At 26.3% G+C, this 23,667-nt stretch overlaps 2 protein-coding genes across 2 annotated transcripts in view; both read left to right on the top strand.

Moving 5' to 3' along the window:
* The window catches only part of LOC100215576 (large subunit GTPase 1 homolog), a 28,682-nt gene extending 24,774 nt beyond the window's left edge, over positions 1 to 3,908 (top strand). Inside the window, exons 15-16 of the mRNA XM_065816480.1 lie at positions 3,254 to 3,295; positions 3,608 to 3,908. Coding sequence (XP_065672552.1) covers positions 3,254 to 3,295; positions 3,608 to 3,754 — 189 coding nt within the window. The 3' untranslated portion in view covers positions 3,755 to 3,908. The remainder of the gene's footprint in view (positions 1 to 3,253; positions 3,296 to 3,607) is intronic.
* A 719-nt stretch (positions 3,909 to 4,627) lies between these two features.
* LOC105849375 (PWWP domain-containing DNA repair factor 3B) overlaps positions 4,628 to 23,667 on the top strand; it is a 50,293-nt gene continuing 31,253 nt past the window's right edge. Inside the window, exons 1-12 of the mRNA XM_065815438.1 lie at positions 4,628 to 4,696; positions 4,812 to 4,864; positions 10,704 to 10,737; positions 10,960 to 11,025; positions 11,691 to 11,783; positions 12,166 to 12,256; positions 13,026 to 13,090; positions 21,919 to 21,983; positions 22,056 to 22,129; positions 22,208 to 22,268; positions 22,368 to 22,437; positions 22,756 to 22,812. Of these exons, the coding sequence (XP_065671510.1) occupies positions 10,725 to 10,737; positions 10,960 to 11,025; positions 11,691 to 11,783; positions 12,166 to 12,256; positions 13,026 to 13,090; positions 21,919 to 21,983; positions 22,056 to 22,129; positions 22,208 to 22,268; positions 22,368 to 22,437; positions 22,756 to 22,812 (655 nt within the window). The 5' untranslated portion in view covers positions 4,628 to 4,696; positions 4,812 to 4,864; positions 10,704 to 10,724. The remainder of the gene's footprint in view (positions 4,697 to 4,811; positions 4,865 to 10,703; positions 10,738 to 10,959; positions 11,026 to 11,690; positions 11,784 to 12,165; positions 12,257 to 13,025; positions 13,091 to 21,918; positions 21,984 to 22,055; positions 22,130 to 22,207; positions 22,269 to 22,367; positions 22,438 to 22,755; positions 22,813 to 23,667) is intronic.

Raw genomic sequence — 23,667 nt, forward strand, 5'->3', positions numbered from 1 at the left:
ATGGACTTTACATGAGGCTTTTAAGGGTAAGAAGAAGTGTTCTAATGTTTTATATCTATATTGATTGCACCAAGTTTTAATACATGAAAATCCTTTTACATTTGAAATATAAAAAACTGCCAAAAACTAATTTTACAAAAAACTGACATAAAAAATTCTAAAATTAAGTTATTTGGAGCCACATCACAGACAATATCACCATTTTTGGAAAAAAATGTTGATATTGTCTGTGATGTGGATTTTGGAAAAAATTTTTAGAAAGTTAACATACTGTTTGGTCTTCAGTCACACTCATCAACACATTCATGTACATGGTGCACAGCTAGTTCTCTTAAGGCATCTTTCAATGCTTTTGTATCTTTAGGAGGTGATTAGCCAGGAATTATAGTATTAGATTAGCCAGGAATTATAGTAATGTTACCCACAAACCAATCTTTGCTTTTGGATGATTTAGATATAGTCATTGATTTGATCTCAATGGATCTCCACCATTTGCTTGAACTTCTTGAAAGTGTGTGGCCTTTCATAGATGACTGGACAAAAGCATTGCACATCAACCAACAGCCCTATCATGGTAGCCAATTTGAAGGCAGTGATTGCAGAAAACTTTTAAAAAATGTTGACTTACAGACTTAACAACTACAGAGCAAACAACAGAGCAAACAACAGTATTTCGTGCTTTTCTAATAATTGGTACTTTCAAATTTTTAATTGAAACATTTTAATAAAAATTGTGTTTATGATGAAAAAATGAAAATGTGTAAAAATGAAAAAATAAGACATGCTGTCATCTTTCTTATTGATGAAATAGCTTCAAAATTAAAAATTAATTGTATATTCTTGAATGTAATAATTGGATTTCAAAATTTGCTTTTTCATACTTCTGATATCAAAGCCTTTAAAACGCCTTTTTTTTTTTTCCAGGTCAGCTAAGTCAAGTTACAATGTTTTTTTGACAAGGATGTAAAATCATTCTTTTAAAAATCGCATAACAACAGAAAGTCAACCTTTTTTCTACTTGATAAAAAAATTATCTAATTTAGTTTAGAGTATAAAAATTCATTTAAAATATTTGTTACACACTTATTTGCATATTATTAAATTGTTTATATACATCATATTATATAAATCATGATCTGTCATTTCATAAGTGTTGATGCAAATACTAACATTTCATATTTGCTGATGCAAATCTGATTTTGTAGCAAGTGTCAAAAGATAAAAATGTGACAAAATAAAAATTACAATAAAATGAAGTATAAAATGTGTCAGTTATTTGTCTGTACCCCCTTCCTTTTTTTACCTAATTTGTCTGTACCTCCTCTCCCTTTTTTACCTATTTTTGTTTTGCTTATGTCTTAGTGAAATAAAACAAAAATGAAATGATAAAATTTATGAATGAAAGTAGAATTTAAAAAAATAAAAACAAAATAAAGTATTTTTAACCATTTAGAGCCCCATGTAGCAAACCTGCTACAAATGTTTGGTTGAGTATCATGTTCTTGTAAAAAATTCCTGTTGTAACACATTTGCACTTACTTACATTATTATAATTTCTTTGGATATTTTTTGGCTCTGTTATCAAAACAAATACCAACACTTACTTTTTTATCTTTTAAATCTTACTTTTAAAAAATGGTGATATTGTCTGTGATGTGGCTCCAAATTACTTGATTTTAGCAATTTTTATGTCAGTATTAATTAAAATGAGTTTTTGGCAGTATTTTATATTTCAAATGGATTTTCATGTATAAAAACTTAATGCAACCAATATACAGTTCTGGCCAAAAAGATCAGACCACGCATTGTTTATCTATGTATACAGTATGTACATTGTAGTGTAGGCGCTTTCCTCGGAATTTCACCATCACGCTTTGCATGCGTGGTTGGCTAGTTATCAGCCAATCAAAACAGTTGTACCATTGTTATATATACCATCGCATGTGTGGCTGTCAATTACTATTTGCATTTGACTATGGCGACAACATCATCTGGAAAATGTACTTAAATACAACTTTTGATGGAATACGTGAAGTCTGAACATGCGATTGCCGCACGTTTACAAATGCCTAAGACAATTGTTCACGACGTCATTTAGCACATCAAGTCAACAGGCACCAGCGCTGCAGGAAGATCCAGCGGCAGACCGAGATGTACCACATCAAAAACTGATGTTATGATCTGCCGTGCAGCCACGAAGGACCCACTGGCATCATCTTCACAAATTCTCAATGAACTGCCTCCTGATGTGAATGTGAGCTCTCGCACTATTCAGCGATGTCTTGTGGACAATTTCAGTCGTCCACAAGACGATCGCACTGCATTAAAACCACAACTATCTAGAAAATATTTGTGACCGCCTCAAATTTTGTAAAGCACATAAAAAGTGGACCGTGGCAATGTGGCGACGTGGCCTGGCTCATCACTGGATTTAAACACGATTGAAAATTGCTGAGTAAAATTGAAAGTGAAGAAGTGGCAAAATCAAACTCAATGTCAGCAACAACTTTGAAGAAGGCTATATTGGAGGTGTGGTCCCAAAAATAACATCTGATTACTGTGACTCTCTTGTTGCCTCTATGCCTCGAAGAATAGAAGCTGTCCTCAAAGCTGGAGGAAGACATTCGAGATATCAGAAACTTTTTTCTGATATGAACTACTTGTTGGTTTCTTCAAAAGTGTATTATTGACTTATGTGAATGTTGTTTGTTGCGTTTAATTCAATCATATCATCATTAAATTAAAATGGTATTACGTTTCTGTCTAAAAACCTTAGTGGTCGGATCTTTTTGGCCAGCACTGTAGATATAAAAACATTAGAACACTTCTTCTTACCCTTAAAAACATTAGAACACTTCTTCTTACCCTTAAAAACGTTAGAACACTTCTTCTGACCCTTAAAAGCCCCATGTACAGTCCATATTATAACTAAAAAAAAAGCAGTTTAGAATTTTCTTTTTTAAATATTTTTATTTTTGTATTTTATAAGCCAAAACATGTTTTTACTTGGTTCGTAATTATTTTTTATGAAATTAACATAATGTGACATTAACCTCATGTGGAAATTAAACTCGTGAAATTAACTTCATGTGAAATTAACCTCATGTGGGCTCTTAAGGATTAAAGAAGAAAATGAGTGAAAAATAAAGAAAATAATAAAAATATAAACAAGTTTTTTTTTTGCTTTGAGTTATTTATAAATTTTTTAATTTTTATATGCATTATTTAAGATTTTTTTCTATATAATTTGTAGGTTCAATGTGTTAATCATGTCGATGAAGATTTCTTTTCAGAAGTAAGTTTTTTGTTTTAAGTAATAAATTTACTTTTTTAATAATTTAACGGACTCTGTATAATTCAAATTAGATTTTTAAAAAGTTTATAATTTTATTTTGATAAATTTCTGATTTTCCTAATATGCTATTTTATATTTGTAAAAAATAGTTTTTATTTTTCACTTATTATTTTTGTAATTAAAATACATAAAAACTGTAAAAACTGTTATATATAATATATACATTACTATATATATAAAAACTATAAAAAATATATATAAAACTGTACAAACTGTATACATTATATGTCAATATATTTTTTTTCAATTTAGAAAACTCCTGGTTTCGGTTTTAAAGCACCCACATCGTTATTACCAAATGTAGTTAACAATGGACAGTATCTTACTGTAAACAAAACCTGGAAGAAACACGGAAATAAAAATAAAAAAGAAAAGCTCAGGAGAATTCATGATAAGTGAAACAGAAGAAATAATCTATTATAATCTATTATAATAAACAAACATTTAAAAGCGGGAAAGAATTAATAGAAACAACAATTAACTTTAGTTTCATAGACTTTATGAAATTGAAACTGAAATTGTATTTTTATAATGAAAACTAAAAATTAATGAATGTTGTTAGTTTCTTATTTTTTTGGATGACCAAGTGTTTTTGTGTTATGCAGGCTGTATTATTATACAGTTCAGATAAAGTGCATTGAAAATTTATGCAGGGGAGGACTATTGTAAGTTTCTGTATGTATTTATATACTTTTTCTTTTCTTTTTTAAGATTTTTTAAAAAAAGTATGACACCAAAGTTTACTATATCCTTTTTTTGATTGTTTTTATTATTAACTTTAAAGTTGTTTTTTTTTACATAGCTTTGATGGCTATTTATTTTTTGGTGATCCTAAAAATAAATCATCAAATAGTTGTTTTTCTTCAATAAAGTAACTTTTAAGATGAGTTTGTTTTCTATGTCCATTTGTCTGTTAGTATCAACATGCAGCAACAAACAGTATGAAATGTTAAATTATATTTATTTGCTCACTCATCTGTTTACTATTATATTCCATATTTCTAATTTTTTTTTCAATGTTATTCACTTCTCCAAGACTAAGAGGGACACTACAGTTAAGATTACTTTTTGTGATTACAACTTTTTTGTTGTTACAACCCTCTTAACTCTTTAGCTCCAAAACTCAAACCTTGACAAGTTAAACCCGGTACTACCAGGGGCATAGTGGAGATGAAGCAATGCTCTACCACATTAAACATTAATTTTTATCATTGTAGAATATTATGTATTTTATATTTTATATTTTGAGTATATTATTTCTACTATTATTTTTTTGTTTTCTTTTTCTTTTAAGTTAAAGTATTAAGTTGAAGTGTCATGATAAATATTACATAATAGATGGTAAACCTATTTTTTCCAATTTTTTTATTTTATTATATTGTTGAGAAAAGCCTAAAGTTTCTTTAAGCTTTTCATAGAACAAAGTTCTGCAGTTTTAATAAATCTATTTTCTCAGGGTGTAGAGAGGAGAATTTTCAAGAAAAAAAGTGCTGAGGTGAATGTGGGAAGGTAAACTGTTATTACACTTGTTAATCATAAACGTTATTTATATTAAGATGAGTGCTTTATGAGTGCTTTTTTCAACTTTTAAAAATTAAATTGTTATTATGAATTATTAAAGAGGAAGTTTTTTTTTTTTTTAAAACATCTTCACTTCCAACTAGAAAGTTATCCATTTTAATAAGTTATAAGTGTATTGTATATTAAAAATTTTAATAATAAAAATATCTACATTGTATGTTAAAACATTTTTCAAGACTTGTGTGAATGACTAAAAATTTATGGAAAAAATTTAATTATCATTTTAATAACTTAATTATTAAAAATTAAGAAACTATGCAATAACCATTTTTTTAAACTATTTGATTACCAAAACCAAATAACCAAAGCACCCAAAGATTTTGTTTTGTTTTTTCATTAGCTATTAGGATATGCAAAAATTTGATTGAATTTTCTTTCTATTATTTATTATTTAATACTATATATTAATAGTGTACATATGTTCTTTATATACATATGTATTTAAATATATCTATTAATATATTTTGCTAATATTGATTACTTGATATGAAGTAATAAATTTTCATAGAATATTAAAAGAGATTTTTGTGGTAGAAAACATTTATTCTCAAAAATTTTATGTTAATTTACCTCCCCAAGACAGAGAAAGACACAGTTGAGGAGGCTACTTTTTGTGGTTACAATACTTTATCAATTCTATAGCTCCGAAACACAAACCTTGATAAACAAGGTCACTGCGCAGAGAAATTAGTTGAGCTTGGTACTACCAGGGACGTGGTAGGGATCAAAATCAGAACTTCTTACTTATGAGGCAAACGCTCTACCACTACACCACTACTGTATACACTACCTTAGAGCAGTGGTTCCCAACCGGTGGTCCATGGACCCCTGGGGGTCACAGATGTAAGTTCAATGGCACAATTAATTGTATTTTGTAGGTATATTCGCAATAACAAGTTCAAGGAATAATTTTTGTTCTTATCTATCCTTGAAACAACAATATGTAACGAAATTATATAACATGATATTATTGAAATTTTTGAACAGTTTTTTAGTGACAGTTACAATGGAAATATTTGATTGGAATTACTACTGATGAAGCTTCTGCCATGATGGGTTATAAGTCTGGATTGCAGACTAGAGTGAAAGAGATTGCTCCAAATGTAGTTGGTGTACACTGCTTTCATAGACAGGCTTTGAACCAAACACTTTCAGAACCAAAACACTACCAGGTAGTTTGAGAGCTGTATTTAATCAATTAGTCAAGTTGGTCATATAAAATCTTCTGCTCTTAACACTCAACTTTTTACAAATTTTTTGTCTGACCTAGATCCTAAACACTATAAGTTATTGTTTATACTGGCTATTTGCTGGAAATTTTATGGAAAGATTTTTCAAACTTAGAAGTGAAGTGAACTAAATTTTATGTCAAATGAAAAGTGGGCTGTTAGAATATTTTAAATTTGATAATTTTAAAATAACAACGGCTTATTATGTGGACATTGTGGGTCATGTTGTGGCAAAAATGCTAATGTCATTATGCACTCGGAAATGCTGAAGGAATTTATTAAAAAGCTGAAACTGTATAAGACTTGAATTAACAATGGAAATTTGATCATGTTTCAAAAATTAAATAGTGTAAATGGAAATAATATGCTTACCAAAATTATAAAGACAGAAATAGTTTGTCACCTAGATAATTTGATTAATGATTTGGTTAACTATTTTTTAGATGAGAACCTTTTCAGCAGTGAAATTATTATATCACCATTTTCTTGTGATGTAAAAAATATGAAAGAGGAAGCACAAGAGGAATTTATAGAGTTAAAGGATGATACCGTGGCTAAGGATCACTTCAAAATAACACCATTAGATAACTTCTGGTTGAAAATAAGGAATTCATACCCATTGTGCTCATCAATTCCACTTAAAGCCCTTATTCCCTTTTCATCACATTGGTGTGAAGCCGAGTTTTCAGCTATGCTATCTCTTAAAACAAAAAAAAAGAAACAGACTCGATATCAATGCTAATATTAGATGTGCTCTATCAAAAACTAAATCGAATTTTCAGATATTAATTGCTGGTAAGCAGTACCAGATTTCCCATTGACCAACTTTTGTATCATATTAACTAAGATAAAAATTTTTGTGTCATTAATAGGCTTGCATATTTTTGAATAGACTGTCACTAGACAATCTATTCAAAAATATCTTATACAAACTTTTATCCTGATGAATGAAAATTTCATTAATAAAGTTTTCACCTTGTAATAAATATTAAAAGCAAAGGAGTCCATGAAGATTTTATGGTATATAATTTGGGGAACAAGCAACAAAAGGTTGGGAACCACTGCCTAAGAGGTTTAAATTTTATTTTACAGGTGTATGATATATTTAAGTATATATTTAAATGATTATTAAAATAAAATGTGATTGTTAAATTAATTTTTATTATTTTAATAATCACATTTTAATAACTATAATTAAAATAGTTGATAGTTTTTCATTAAAAGTTTAATTTAAAAATTTTTTAATTTTTAATGCTTGAAACAGATTTAATGCTCCACAGAAAACTTTATTTTTCAAGCAGTTCAACAAAAGCCTTTTTTAAAAAGAATATATTCAACATGTTTAATTTTATAGAATTATTTTGCATAGCATGATTAAATTGAACTAAAATTAACTTGCTTGAATTTTTGCAACAACAAAAAAATCAAAGCACTAATAGTGGCTGTTTTAAAATATACAGAAGTTTTGTGATTAATGAAATGTATTTATTTGCAAATATTTTCAATCATTTTATTTAGTTTTCTACTCATAGATAATGATTGAATGATATTCTGTTTTGATTTCAAACAAGTTTCAAACAGGTTCTAAACAAAGTTTCAACTTCAACCGATACCGAAATTTCTGTACTAATTATAAATTTGGTAAAAGCAAAATTTCTTTTGAAATTTATACCGAAAGCCTAAAATTTTGTATGATTTCAAAATTTCATTTATTTTTGACAATTTTCACAAAGTATTTTACCATTTCTAAATAAAATTTTTCAAACACATTGTTCACAAATTACTTAACTTTTTAGTTAGTAAATAGCGCATGTCCATTTGCTACTTAAAAATATCAAAACTACAAATAATCAAACATTTGGAGTGCGCATAATATTTTGAATGTTGCACTGCTAACATTTTGTTTAAAGAAAACAATTTTGATTTTAGTAGGTGAGTAAAAATAATATTTTGTGAATGTATGCTGAATGTGAATGTATGCTGAATGTGAATGTATGCTGAATGTGAATGTACGCTGAATGTGAATGTACGCTGAATGTGAATGTATGCTGAATGTGAATGTTCGCTGAATGTGAATGTACTCTGAATGTGAATGTACACTGAATGTGAATGTATGCTGAATGTGAATGTATGCTGAATGTGAATGTATCTAAATAAATAACAAATGTAAAATTGCTAAAAAAAATATTGCTAAATAAAGTTAATTTCATTTTATAATGAAATTAATTTTACTTAGCTAAAATTTTGTTTTTAGTTTTGGTAAAATGTTTTCCGAAATGTCGGTATTGAACTAGTATGCACAAAATTTGGTTTATTTTGGTTTCAGCGTATTTCCTGTTTTGGTCAATACCCAGAGAATGTAGTTCCTTACTTTTAGCCAGAGAATATAATTCTTTACCTTCTAGCCAGAGAATATAATTCTTTACCTTCTAGCCAGAGAACTACTCAGAGAATATATTTCTATACTTCAATATTAATAGATATTCATTTCCTTAATTCTTTTATATTATCCAAACAGTTTTTTCATTCATTCATTCATTATTGAACTCTCTTTCATATATATATATATATATATATATATATATATATATATATATATATATATATATATATATATATATATATATATATATATAAAATATCTAATAGAATATATATAATTAATATGTTTATTATAGTTTTTCTTTTTTATTGTGCGTTTATCAATGCTAATAATATTTTTATTAACTTATTATTAAATATTTAATATGATTTATAAAAGTTTTTAAAAAAAATGTCAAAACAACTTTTATTTTATTTTTAGCTTCTTTCATTTTAATTTCTTTAAGTTTGTATGTTTTTTATATTTGTAAATAAATTTAGCAAACTAAATTGAGAAAAATTCATTATTTAGTATCAACGTAAAAAAAATTACAATTGTTTGGTCATTGCATATTGTCATTAATTTGTATGCATTTTGCAAATGCGTTAAAAATTGAGTTAAAGCAATAAAAATTAATTAAATTCAATAATCATCAATGTTATATCTAATAACTTATTAGCTATAATAAAAATAATTTGAAAATAAAACTTCCTTATATGACATATATCTCTTAAATTAGATGTTTGTTGTTAAATAAAGACACGAAAGTCAATGTTTATTTGAAAAAAAAAAGTTTGCCGCGCCCTGGGCTTGTAACAAGTATAAAACCAAAATTTTGTAATTAATAAGCATTTTTATCCTTAATCTGCTTGAGGTCAGCATCAGGTTGGCAAATATATATATTTATATATGTATATTTATTTCTATACGCATGAGCGATCGCTTTGTGCACATGAAACACGCCCATAAATAGTCTTTCAAGTGCAACACTTATCTGACGAACTTGCAAGGGAGAAAATTATAAGTTGATTTTGTAGAAAATATTTTTGGTAAAATTTTTTTTTACTGAAATCAAAATATGTTTAATTAAACAGTCGAGTTTGCATATTGTTAAATAATACTTGAATAATACCAACAAAGTTATATTTGTTTTAAAGTACGTCACGCATAAATTAAAATTAAAAATCTCTGTGCAAGAGAGCCAATGATTTATTTCTTCTATATGAAAGTTAAATTCAGCATGACTTTTTTTTTTAAATTCCCGTTGAGCTTTATCATATTATCCCTTAATTGTACCCTAGCTAAGTCGAACCATTCACAAACTCCCACAGTTTTTTTGGGTTACAAAAAACTTTACTAGGACTTTAAATTTGAATTGCATAAAAGTATATGCAATAAAATATTAAAACTTGCAACACTTCAATAAAAAATTCTAAACTTTGAATGCTAAAAAATTAATTCAAAATATAAATCTCATAAGAGTCTGAGTTAACGGGACTGTTTATTGTTATTTGTTATATGTATTGTTTATTGAAACTTTGGGAAGTGTGCTCACAAACAACAAAGACTAGTTTCATGTCTTCATTACCTGGTTTTTACTGGTGTAACAAGCGCATTTCTACAAATATGTCAGTATTTAACAAAAAGTATTTTTGCTTCGAGTTTGAGTTTTATATTTTATATATATGTATATATATATTTTGTAAGGAATTGTTTTGTTATTTTCTAGTTGTTTTTTTTTCTAATTTTCTTCCTAGTTTAATTTTAGCTCAGCGTTTCTTTTTTCAGCCCATTTTTAAAATCATTTCTAAAACATCTAAACTGTCATGGTCAAGTTGTCAAAAAAAATAAATATTTGCATGGTCAGCAATAGTGCTCAATCGCATGCCATTCCTGTATGTATATGTATATATATGTATATATGTATATATATATATTTATATATATATATATATATGTATATATATATATGTATGTATTTATATATACATATATGTAATATGTATTTGTATATATATATATATGTATATATATATATGTATTTATATATATATTTATGTATGTATATATATATGTATATATACATATATGTAATATGTATGTGTGTATATATATATGTGAGTGTGTATATATATATATATATATATCTATATTTTGTTGTTGTTGTTTTAAACAGATTCAGCACAAGTTTTTAAAAATGGTTGAAATCGGTGAGTTTACATTTATTAACATGAAAAACTTTGAATTTTTAATTTAATTAATTCAAAATAATAAAAATAATTTAAAAGCTTCAGAAAAAATGTGGTACCTGAATTGATTTTTTAGCTATATTTTAGATAAAAAAGTGGTTTTGGTAGTTTGATGTTGTTTTAAAATGAATTTAATTAAATTTATTTGTTTTGAAGTTTTATTTTTGTTTATATAAAATTTAGGAGAAAATTTTGGTTTGATAAAAGTCATTGAGTTATCCGATTTAAGTATTTTTAATAATTCATTAGGTGAGTTTAAGTTAATTTGAATTATTCAAGTTACAATAGAATATTATCTAAAATAATTTAAAATAGAAATAATTAATAGTTTAATTTATTAAATTTAATGTTTAACAACATTAATTTAAATTTCATTTGTTAGGAATGTGTTTTATATTTTATCTGTTAAAAACATGTGTGATATCACAACTGTTAGTAATGCATGTTTTATTTTAACTGTTAAAAGCCAGTTTTTCCTTGATAATACATTTGTGATTTCTCAAACTATTAAAAACATTTATGATATCTTATTGTGTTAAAAATATGTGAATCTGGTCATGCTAAAAAGTGATCAATCACAAAAATTGATAAATTGAGTTATTAATGATTTTGCGGTTTAAAGCTTTCAACTATTTATACAAAAAAGAAAGACATCTATTTTTGAAACCCCAAAAGTAATTGTTAACTTAATTTGTCAATGCATTAAAAACATGTGATATCTCTACTGTTACAAACATACATGATATCTCTGTTCAAAACATGAGTGATATCTCTACTATTACAAACATGATATCTCAAATATTAAAAATGTGTTACATTTTAACTGTTAAACTGAAATAATTGTTTAGAATTGTTTAGAATAATTTCTTTAGAATTGTTTAAATGTTCTTTTTCGTTGTTTTTTTTTTAATTAGGAAAGTTTGGTTTGATGAAAGTTATTGAACTATCAGATTTAAATTGTTTTTGCAGCTCAGCAAGTATGCACTCATCAAGTATATACTCAGCAGGTGAGTTGAAATTCTTCAAAAAAAATGCTGTAAAAAATAATTTTAACTTTTGAGTTAATATCGAAAATATTAAACTCAATAGTTGAGTATATTTATAAGTTTTTAGGAAAGTTAAAATGTTTTTACTAAAATATTTATAAACAATATTCAAATTTTTTACTAAAATATTTATAAACAATATTCAAATTTTAGGAATATAGTGCATTTGTAGTAAGGAGATAAAAACTATAGTGATAAATAATTATATTGTGGAGATAAAAACTATAGTGTGGAGATAAACCTATAGCTGTGCTATAGGTATCTCCACGCTATAATTTATTGATAATTTTTATACTTTTTATACTATAAGATAATAATAATTTTCATACTTTTTTTTCTACAGATATAACAGATGACACAATTTTATCTCAAGATAAAATTTTTGAACAGTCAAAACAAAAAAAAGAAAACAAGTATTCAGATGTTATTAACAAGTATTCTGCTCTTATAGTATTTGTATATTTTGTTGTTATACTTATGGATTATTGTTCAATTTTGTTTCAAAATAAAGTTTTCATTTTTTAAACTTGTTTACTAATTCACTAAAATAATAAAATACATAATAAAAAAGCACGGTTTTCACATAATAATATTTAAAATAATTATAATGACATTTCATGACTTTAAAAGCTTAAAGTATAGATTTATTAGTTTTAAATGAAAATGACCCTACCAAAGACTGTAATGTGTTCTAAGGCTGTTAGAACCCCTATATTATAAAAAAGTGTATAATGGTCAATTTTTCATTATGAAGTTATTAAAACTAGGAGAGGGTGGTGAACAGGCAAAAGTACCATTTGGGTTTAATAAATTTTAATCTATCTTATTTATTTTACTTTTATAATTTATCATGTAAATATAAATATTTTAACTTTTAAATCTCATCTTAGAAATAATAAATAAATAGAAATAATTTCATATTTGACAAAAATCATAGCTTTGCAGAAACTGCAGAAAATCATAAATTTGCAAAGAAAAAAATAAGCGACTTTAATTCAATAAGTTTTGAATTTTATTTTAAAAACATTCTTAAAACAAAGAAGAAGAAAAAAAAAGAGTTTTGATTTTAGACACATTGAAGACATTAATTAATTGTTGTTTATCTAGTTGTTGTTGTTTTTTTTTTTTTTTTTTTAAGTGAGACAAATAAAACTTGAAAACTAAAACTTTAGTTTAAAAGCCTTTATTTATTTTGTTTTTAAGGAAAACAATTAAAGACTGTGATAGTGATGATGATTTGCCATCCTTTCAAAGTGTACAATTAAAAGGTAAATGATTTCTTGAATTAAAAGGTAAATGATTTCTTGAGTAAAAAGGTAAATGAATAAAATTAAAAGGAATATTCAAAGTATTTAATTAATTTAATGGTAAATGCTTTCTTGAAAAAGGTAAATGGTTCTTTTGTTATTAACATGTATAATAGGCTGTATTATTATTTATATTTTATAGGATTGTGATGTCTAATTTTTTTACGCTTCTAAAATAAGAAATCTCTAAGTTCTAGTTTTAGAGATTTCTTTGGATATTTAAGTGTTTATTTTGATATAATAAAGTAACCTTTGTTTTAATATGTTTGTGACATTAAAAATGGAAACTAAGATTTTACTTCCTAATTTTAATCTTTATTCTGAACATATTGTTTGTTGTGAACATCTTGTTTGTTGTGAACATCTTATTTGTTGTGAACATCTTGTTTGTTTTTTCTTCGTATTACTTATCCTCTTTCACCAGGTTTTTTCCAGAAGTATTTCATATTTCTCTGTGCGCTTTCATTAGTCAGTTTAGTTTAAGCAGCACAGATTTCCTGCACTACATATGAAAATGGCCGAGGGCCTACTACAATTGAGCAATGGGACTAGAAGACTTAATGAAAATAGCAAAGATTTTAAACTTAAAAACTTTAAAACATTCAGACTTGAAAAATTTGAGATGTTTAGATATGAAATTTTTTATTCTTATTTGTTTATAATGTTTATCAGAGCTAAAGGATAATTCAAACACCTAAATATATAAATTTGTAATGTGTGAGTCATTAAAAATTAATAATAAACTTTGTGATTAGTTTAGAACAACCTTCAAAAAGTTTAAATTTTCTTATACATAGTGTTGCAAAATTTATTTTTTCAGTTTTTATTTAAAGGTAATGTTTTAAATGAAACAAAAATCCAGATCAAAATAAATGATTTAAAATGAGACTTGAATGTTTTTACTAGCAAATGAAATGTTATGCATGTGACAGTGTTTTAAATTTTCAAGTAATGTTACACCATTTATATGTGTATACATGCACATGTATGTGTAATATACATACCTGAGGGCCTGGATAGGGAATGTTTTCTGTAATCAACTGTCTGTAATCAACAAAAGAGAGGGCCTGGACAGGGAATATTTTCTGTAATCAACTGTCAAAACCATGCAGTTTTTACTCAAGTTTAAAATAGTTAAAATTTATAAAACTAGAAAATATTTTATATAAAAAATTTGTTTTAAATTAAAATACAGCAATCCCTGTAAATTTATGATCCTCTCTATTCTCTCTTTTTGTATTAACAAAATTTGTATTAACAAAAAAAAAAGAAACTTTAATTGTTCTAGTGACTTTTTTGTAATCTGTTTTTTCCCTCCCCTTTCAATTTTTCTTATAAATATTTGTAAAGAGAAAGATATCCTGCCTCCTCAAAATATACTCTGTTTTTTAAGTCTTAAGCTAACTTAATAATAATTAATTTCTTTTATTTAATTAATTGTTAACAATTTCTCAGAGAGCCCTCTCTGAGAAATTATTAATAATATCAATTCATTTGACTGTTGCTCTAATTTCTAGATAAAAATATTTTAATTTCCAAAACTCTAGTAGAGTCTTCATCCATTGAGTTTCTGCCTTTCCATGTCTAAGTATATCAAAAACTAGCCACGACTTGTCTGTTGTTAATAGACTTGTCTGTTGTTAATAGAGTCAAACTAGGAGGTTTGTCTTCACTGAAGTTTAGACTATTCAATATAGCTTGTGGAAACTTTAGAACCACTCTGTTTAAAAAAAACAAATGAATAAAGCCATAGCAGTTATTTCTTCTTTGTGTTAATCAGTCAGGATTTGAAATTCATTCATTAAAAGATAATTTTAAATAGTATAATCTTATATAAATATTTTCCAATAAATCTTAAACAGCAAACTAGTCCCGGTAAATGAAATTTGAACCTATTTCAGGAGCTGTTCCACGAAAACAATTTGGGTGACGGTACGCCAAAGCCAATGAGTGTCGTAAGGTTACATTAATGGAAATATAAAATTCCAAATAAAGGCATTTTTCTGTGAAAAAAAACAATACTTGCCAATATAATAAAATAAAAAAAAGTCCTGAATTTTGAATTTAGGTGGCCCCCAAAACTTGCCCAAATACTTCAAAATTGATCAGAGACAATATATTTGTTTCTTAGCCTAACTCGTGTCTGGTGTAGCTAGCGAAACTTAGACAATCAACTTGTGTTGATGTGTTGTGTTGTTGTGTTTGTGCATTCGGCAAATTTTATATATGCCAAAGTTTTTAAATAATATTGGGCCTAGCCCGTAAGGGTTATTGTAACAGTCATCGAGCACGACTATTTTCAAATCACAATTACTGTCACCCCGAAAGAAGTTGTTTGTCTCTGGAAGATGTATGGGCTAGTTTTTTAGTCATAAGTCAGTTAATTATCCATGCATAAGTGTTTAATCCATCATGGTTTTCTGGAGTATGACTGGGGTGGCTTGGTATAGTTAGGAGATAAATCTTTTAGGCTGGTTACTAACAACACAAGACTCTGAACGACATAAACAGCAGGGACTTATGCATTACACCTATACAGCCTTATGCACATATAACCTGTTTACATCATTTGCATGCTTTTTGTTCTTTTATTAGATAAACTATCTTTGTTTGAACTCATTCTTATTAAGGTAATATTTTCTTTTAATAAATAGTATGTGGTTGGAATGTAGATATAGATTTGGATGTTATGTACATGTGGTTATCATGTGTGATTGAGTTTTGATTTTAGGGTTAATATATATGTATGTATGTATATGTGTATATATATATGTGTATGTATATATGTATATATATGTGTATATATATATATATATGTGTGTGTGTGTGTATGTGTGTGTGTATATATATATATATATATGTGTGTGTGTGTGTATATATATATATATATATATATATATATGTATATATAAGAGCGATTCTTTTTGACTAGCAGCTTTCGACATGTTTTGTTAATGGACGTCTTTTCGTTGTTGTTTTGTTATGGTCTCAAAATTATGTTTAATTCAGACCGTAGAGAAAACTTTATTTTTTTGGAAATTTTGATTTAGATATGGTCTCAAAGTTACCTTTAATTCGAACTGTAGAGAAGACTTTACTTCTAAACAATATTTTTTTCCGCTTCGTACATCGTTTTTATATCACGACTTATATTATTGTTATATCATCCAAAATAATTTTTTAACCACTCATTTGGCTTAAATTTATCTGGTCTTATTTTAGTATTTAGTTAATCTTATTAAAATATTTTTTAATATATGATTTATCTGCTGATTTTCATATTATTACTATTATCAAGGAACTTTTATGCTATATTATCTTACATTTATTACTCAGCTTTGTTTTAATTTTCACATGCACAATTTTGTCTTTTATTATTATTCAGAGAATTTCTTATATCCTTCACTACATGTTTAAATCTTTACATTTTTGCAGGCGATATATATATTTTTCTACTTTCAAATATTACTTGATTTTTAGTTATGATTTTAAGTTAGGCGGGTTGTTTCATTTTCTTGCACTTTAGATTGGTTAACAAAATTCAAATGAAGTATCTATGGCAGCATTAGAGTTTTTTTAAAACTCTATTGTGTTTTATTTAATTTTAAAAGGGTTTTTAATAGGGTATATTGCCATTTGATTGTTTTTGGTTTATTTGTGCTGGAAGTACCTATGTTAAATGGTCTTAGGGGAAAATTAATTAGTATTTTCTGTTTGCACACTTTAGTTGTTTTAGTTTTTTGTTTCTGGCGTTTTTATTAGAATTTTAATTTATCGTGTTTAGTTTTTTCTACCGGTGATATGGTAACTGATGTATTTAATTATTTTTATTTATATTATGCAGTAGATCAACACTTTTTATATCATATCATCAAAAAAATATTAGTGTTTTACAAATTTGGGTATGGTTCGGTTTTGGCTATTTGTAGTGAATCCTTTTTTACTGCAGTATGGAGTAGGCATAAGTCGCAATTAAAGCGCAAGTGGCAATGACGTTTGTCTGACGGGATAAACTAGTTATAAGTGCTGATCCTCATCAAAACGCCAGTAATAATAGATGCGATTCTGAGATGTTTATTACTTAATCACTACACAAATTATGTTTACACATCAACATTATTGTTTTTTTTTCCATTTTGAGGCCTTAAATTGTTGTACGCATAATTTTTATTTTGTAATCAATTTTTTGTTTTAAAAGTTTTTGTTTGGTGACATATTTCTTCATTCATATTGGTGCTTATAGAACAATTTATTGTTTATTATTATTGTTAGTGCTGTTTAGGTGCGTTGTCTGTCTTGTTTATATTTTAAATATTCCTCTATTAATTTTTATTTTTTGACTTATAAATATGCTTTGTTCGAAAAATAATTCTCCTTTATTCTTGTGTACTTCATTTTTTCCCTGAGGCGTTCACTGCTCGTGTGTGACCATTCAGCGAATTTTATATATGCCAAAGCAAATTTTATATATGCCAGCGAATTATATATATGCCAAAGTTTTTAAATAAATACCATTCTTATGTAACTCTGTTGATAGATTTTTATTTAACTTTGATGTACTTCTTCATACAGAAAACGCATATCTCATTATCTCTACCTCTGATACTTTATAATACAATAAATTTGTTCTTAAAACAAATGTCTTTTATTTACTTGCAGTAATGCAAAATTTGTTCAGTATCTTTGATCTTTTAATTTCGTCCACTCCTTCAACAATTTCTCAATTTTTATCCTGTAAAAATATTATTTAATAGTATAAAAGTTTATGGATTTAGCTTTTGTATTGTAAGCACATTAAATCCATCAAGTGTCAAAGGAACCATAAGTTTGAACAGTATGCAGCAGTCAGACTGATTAACTGGACAATTAGCTATAAAAGAAAAACTTTTTGTTGGGCAACTTACTAACAACTTTTTTTTTGCTTTGCTATTTATAGAAAGAGATATTGAATTATATCTTAAGCAGTTGTAAATTTCTTTGCCAGAAGCTTTTCAATTAACTTTTAACTAAAAATATTTTATCTTATCTAATCTTAGAAAAAAATTTTTTCGGTGACATCTTATTAATTTTTTACATATATAATCCAAAAAAAAAATTTATATTAAATTTTAAGAAAACATATTACTTACTAAAAAAATTTAAAAACTTTATCAAAAAAAATGTAAAAAAATATACAGTGTAAAAATATTTTTTTTTGTTAAATATTCATAGATTTTAGGGTTTTTTGAAATAATTTGTAAAAGTTAAATTTTTTTTTGAGAATATAGCGCATTTCATTTTGATTAAATAAGTCTTTACAAACATAAACATGTTTTTTAAAATCCATAATTTTAATGTTAAGACTTACTGCAAATAGTTTTAAAAAAAGTACAAAAATTGTTTATCCCCCCTTAGGATTTTCAGGACTGGGCAGATAATAAGCTCTGGCTCTTTTTTTTTTTACATGACCTTTTTTTGAAACACCCTGATGTATATATATAATGTATATCAAACATGTGATTATTGGTGTCTTTGCGAATCAAAGAATAGTACCTATCACACTAAGATCTGAAGAAAATAGGAAAATTTAAATTAGTCTTACTAACTTAAAACAAAAGAATGATTCTATTTGTTAAATGTATTAGTAAGAAATTTAAAAAAATTCATGAATTTTACCAATCAGATAAATACTCTCGTATGTGTTACCTGTACATCATTGTAATTACCTGTAAATCATGTCTCAATTCAAGTTGATGGTAAAAAACAACATTGATAAAAAAGACTTCTATTAGTATAATATAGAAGAAATTTATTTAGAATTCAGTAAAATTTCCTTTGATGTCTAGATTGAGTTTTCTAAGTTTTGTGAACTTAGACCAAATTGATGTCTTCCTGGAGGTGTTTCAAGTCTCAATTATAGTATGTGTTTGCAAGTAATGTAAAACCAGACCAGAAACAAAATGTAACCAGAATGTAATTTTTTAGCATTAAAATACTAGATATTTTAGACTATAAAGACCTCTAGACATTAGTTGTCTGTGACAAATCGAGACTGCATGCTGCTCTGTTGCAATAACTGCCTAGACACCAACACACTAAAAGAGTATCTAACTACTTTCGTTGATAAACGGAAGAAATTACCTTTAATCCATGGAAGAAATTACCTTTAATCAGTATTAAAAAGCCAACAAATAATATTGTATAATTTCAGTACTTTTCCAGCAGATGATTTTATTGAAAATGTTTGTCAACAAATAAACCAATTAAGAGACTATCACTATATAGCCAAAAATCAAGCAGCATATTTAGAGCATCTAAAAATAACATGACTTACTAATCAGATTTTAGTAATACTAGACTTTGCTGAAAATTACAGTTTTTTAATTCAAGATGCAATACAAGGTTTCCATTGGAATAAAAGTCATAATCAACCTGCGCATTGTGTTGACAAATCAAATAATTCTTATAACTTGGTATATGTTTTATATTAACTTGGTATAGGTTTTAATCTAAATTTAAACATGATAATCAAATAAAATTCAAATAAAGGGGTTAGAAAAAAATTTATAGTCATGTAATTAAGTAGTAAGGAAATTAGACTAAAAGTCTTTTACTTTATTTTTACCTAATAAGCTACTTATAAATTTATATTTAGACTTTTTTCAATCTAACATTGTAAGTTAAATGTCACAGCTTTTATATATGTATATTAATTTGTGTGTTTGTGCATAAAGGTTTTTCATGCATCAGACATAAAACCAGACACTTAAAAATAAATGAACAGTGGGTAGGGGCTACGGCTATTTAAAAACTGAGCTTAATTTAGGCTTAGTTTAAGACTTATTTCTAGTACTGATTATGAAATACTTTTACATAAATGCATACAGTTAATTCCCAGTAAATTGAACAGCATTTAACTCAAACTGTTGTTATCTCGAATTATTTCATTTGGTCTCTTGAAATCATCTAACTGATTATTATTAAAATTATCTGGTTAGCATGAACCTTGGATTAGTTGAACTTTGTTAAGTTATACCATTTTTTTGTCCCCTTTCAGAAAATTTCTTTAGTCTACTTGAACTTTGCGTATAGGAAATTAGGAAATCAAAAAAAACATAATTAAAATTTCTTATTTTATAAGGAATTTTATATTTGAGGAAATAAAAAAAAGCTTGATTGATATTCTAATTTTTATATAAAGTTTTATATGGAATGACTTGATAAGTCATTCCATATAAAACATAAATAAAAGTAGCCTTATAACTTTTATATTTTTTTATTGTTTATAGATCTGATTAGAATAGATGGTTATCAGATGTAAAATAATGCTACTATGAGCTTTTACAAAATAAATCATAAGAAAATAATGTTAATTAATAAATAAATAAATTATCTTATAGTTTTAATAAATTTCTTAATAAAAGATCGCTTGGTTTTAGGTGCAGTTTTATTACCAAATGTTAAGGAAGTCACTGTGTTGTTAAACTTTTTTTAATGTCAAAAGTCAAGAATCAAAACATTAAAAAATTGTTTTAATGTTTTGATTTTTAGTTTTCTATACCTATTTAACTTACAATACCTGATGTCTTGAGTTACACAGTTATCGCATAAAAGTGTTTTAATGTTCTTAGCCTCAGTGTTTTAATGTTCTTTTGCCTCTACAAAGTTTAGAAGGATGTTGCTTAGCTAGAGACATATAGAGGGTTACATCAGATTTAAAGCGCTTGAAGATAGGACCATATAATCACAGAAAATGGGTGACAACTGCCTGTCGTATCTGTAGGCTTTATGCCTTTACAGCAAAACAATCAACAGTTTTAAAGGATATTTTAAAAATATTTCATGATATGATCATGAGAATTCAATTAATCTTTTTTCCTGTTTTTATTAATTCAAAGATCTGAGTTTAAGGTAAAATGGCTAGAGAAAATATACAGTGGTGCTTTCAACGGAACACTTTATACACCCATCCAGGAAACATTTTGTTTGCTGAACTAACCTCATCCCATAAACTGCAGAGATTCTGTTTAAAAAATCATTTACGCTAGAGCTAGTCACAATAATGATGGTTTTGTACATCTTTTTAGGGGACTTGAACTGGATTTTATCCAACTAGATGGGAACCACTGAGTAAGTTGGGTTGAATAGACACTCTTTAAAGACAACTTTAATTAAGAACATGGTTAATAGTAAATTGATAGTAGTGATAGCTGAACCTCTAATTATACCAAATTAAAATGCCACTCACAAATGGTGGAATGAGCTGTGGTTACAAAGGCACTCGAGAAGGTCTGCTACCTTCCGGCTTGCCTTTGTAATATGTCAGTTCGTACCTGCTGTACGAACTGACATATTTCAATCATTAAAATTTTAACAGGAAATTCAGCTAAGAATTAAAAAACTTAACAATTGATTTTGGAATTAAGCATCATTTATATTAAAACTGCAATATATAAAATGGTTCATATCTAGTTAAACAACTTTTATAGTTTGGGGGTGAAATTATTAAATAAGGAAATCAAACTATGCTCTTTTTTTATAACTTTACACAAAGTAACATTAATAGATTTCAATTAATTTCAGTTTCAATAAAATTAAAACAATAGAAAAGTAATTAAACAAATTATAAAAATAAATGATGATAACTTGATCACTATAATTGTTTTAACTTGCTAACCATTAGATATACAGAGAACTATATGGAATATAGAAATTGTTTTTTGTAATATTAGTTACATTTTATTCATTAATAATTTTACTGTAATATATAGTATTACATTTATGAAGTGCTTTTATTGATTTTTTTTTAGATCAATATAGCAAAGGTCAAGTTGTATTTGCTAAGATTAAAAAATATCCATACTGGCCTGCAGTGGTTTGTTGTTTTCTTAATAATCTCTTGATTACAAATTTTATCAATTGATTTATTTGCTGGATTTTTTGCTAGTTCTACAAGATGGCATCAAAGTCCCATGGTTACATACATTTTCTTGAAAAAGCAACCGAAAATACAAAACAAACGTAATCATACTCTCTATAATTTATATTTTAAAAAAAAAAAATTTAACATCTGAAATCTTATAAATAACTTTTCTTTAGCATCAAAGTTCCATTAAAGAACATTAAACATTTTATTTGTACTGAAAGAGATGAAATTATTGTAAGTTTGAAGTACTTCAAAAGTTTGTTGGTACAGCAATGCTTATATTGTTAATTATGATTATTTATCAAAAAATGACAAACCATTTTTTAACTTAAGAGTATCGGAAGAAAAAATGATGATTTCAACTTTGGGATGAATCAAGCAGAAGATTATCTACGTAAACGTGGTAAAATATTTTTCATAATATTGTATAGAATCTAGCCACAAAAAAAAAAAAAAAGTTTACATTTAGTTGACATTTCATGTTTAAATCTGTTTAAATTTATAACAATAGTAACTCATGCTTATGATATAATTTAAATACTTTTTAAATATTTGTAAAATGAGCCTAATTAGTGAACAATTTTCAGTTATTTGCTCAAGTGTTCAAATTTGTACAAGTGTTCAAATTTGTACAAGTGATTACATTCTCTACAATTGTTTACATTACTTTGTACAGTGAATATTGATGCTATTTGATCAATCTCTTCTCTTTTTTTTTAAGCATTAGGAAAGATTCCTTCATTTTTTGATAATCCTATTGCAGATAAATGCATTGAAGGTAAACAAATTTTATTTTTTACATATTTCATATGTGTGTATATATATATATATGTATATATATACAGGCTTGGTCAGGAAAGGCGTGCGATCGCACTCTGATCTTGACCACGCATACAATATTTAGTTGCGACAACTTGCCCACGGCTTCATAGATGTTTTGAGAATATTTCAAAAAATAATCAAGCGCAAAAAAGTTCAACTGGACCGCTGAGAGACAATTACAAAAATTAAAAGCTGCCTGATTAAATTGTTATAAAATAAGTTTAGAATAATTAATAAACTTTGTCTTTTATAATTAAGCGACACTCTTTTATATAAAGTAAAAACTTACTATTAATAATTGTTTAATAAAGAAACAATTGTTATTCAATTTATCAAAGAGTTAAGTAAAATTTCTTTTATTTGAGTACTTCTGATTTATTTCAACAAGATTCTAATAAACAAACGTTTGTTGATTTATTTAATAAATAAAAAAGTCTTTTTTTAACCATTTCGCGCTTTGCGTAGTTGGCCTGAGTTTTGTTTTTACAAATTACATACAATTCTTTGTAGTACGACAAACAAAAGAAACAATTAAATCATTCAGTTACTATGACATCTTCATAGATGTTTTGAGAACATTCAAGTATGTTTCCATGTTTGTCCGCATAACAATAAGTTTTAAAACTACACGCAAAAAAATTAACTTCATAACTTTAATCTAATTAAATGATTTTATATTGGCGAATGCTTTAAAAAGATTCGCTAATATAAATTTGTTTTATTCTAATACGTTGAATTATTGTTGGAGCCACATACACACAGATATTTAAAAGATTTAATAAAATGGCAGCGTATAAACTTTTTAATAACA

Source organism: Hydra vulgaris, chromosome 13 (genome assembly GCF_038396675.1).
Source record: "Hydra vulgaris chromosome 13, alternate assembly HydraT2T_AEP".
Taxonomy (NCBI): domain Eukaryota; kingdom Metazoa; phylum Cnidaria; class Hydrozoa; order Anthoathecata; family Hydridae; genus Hydra; species Hydra vulgaris.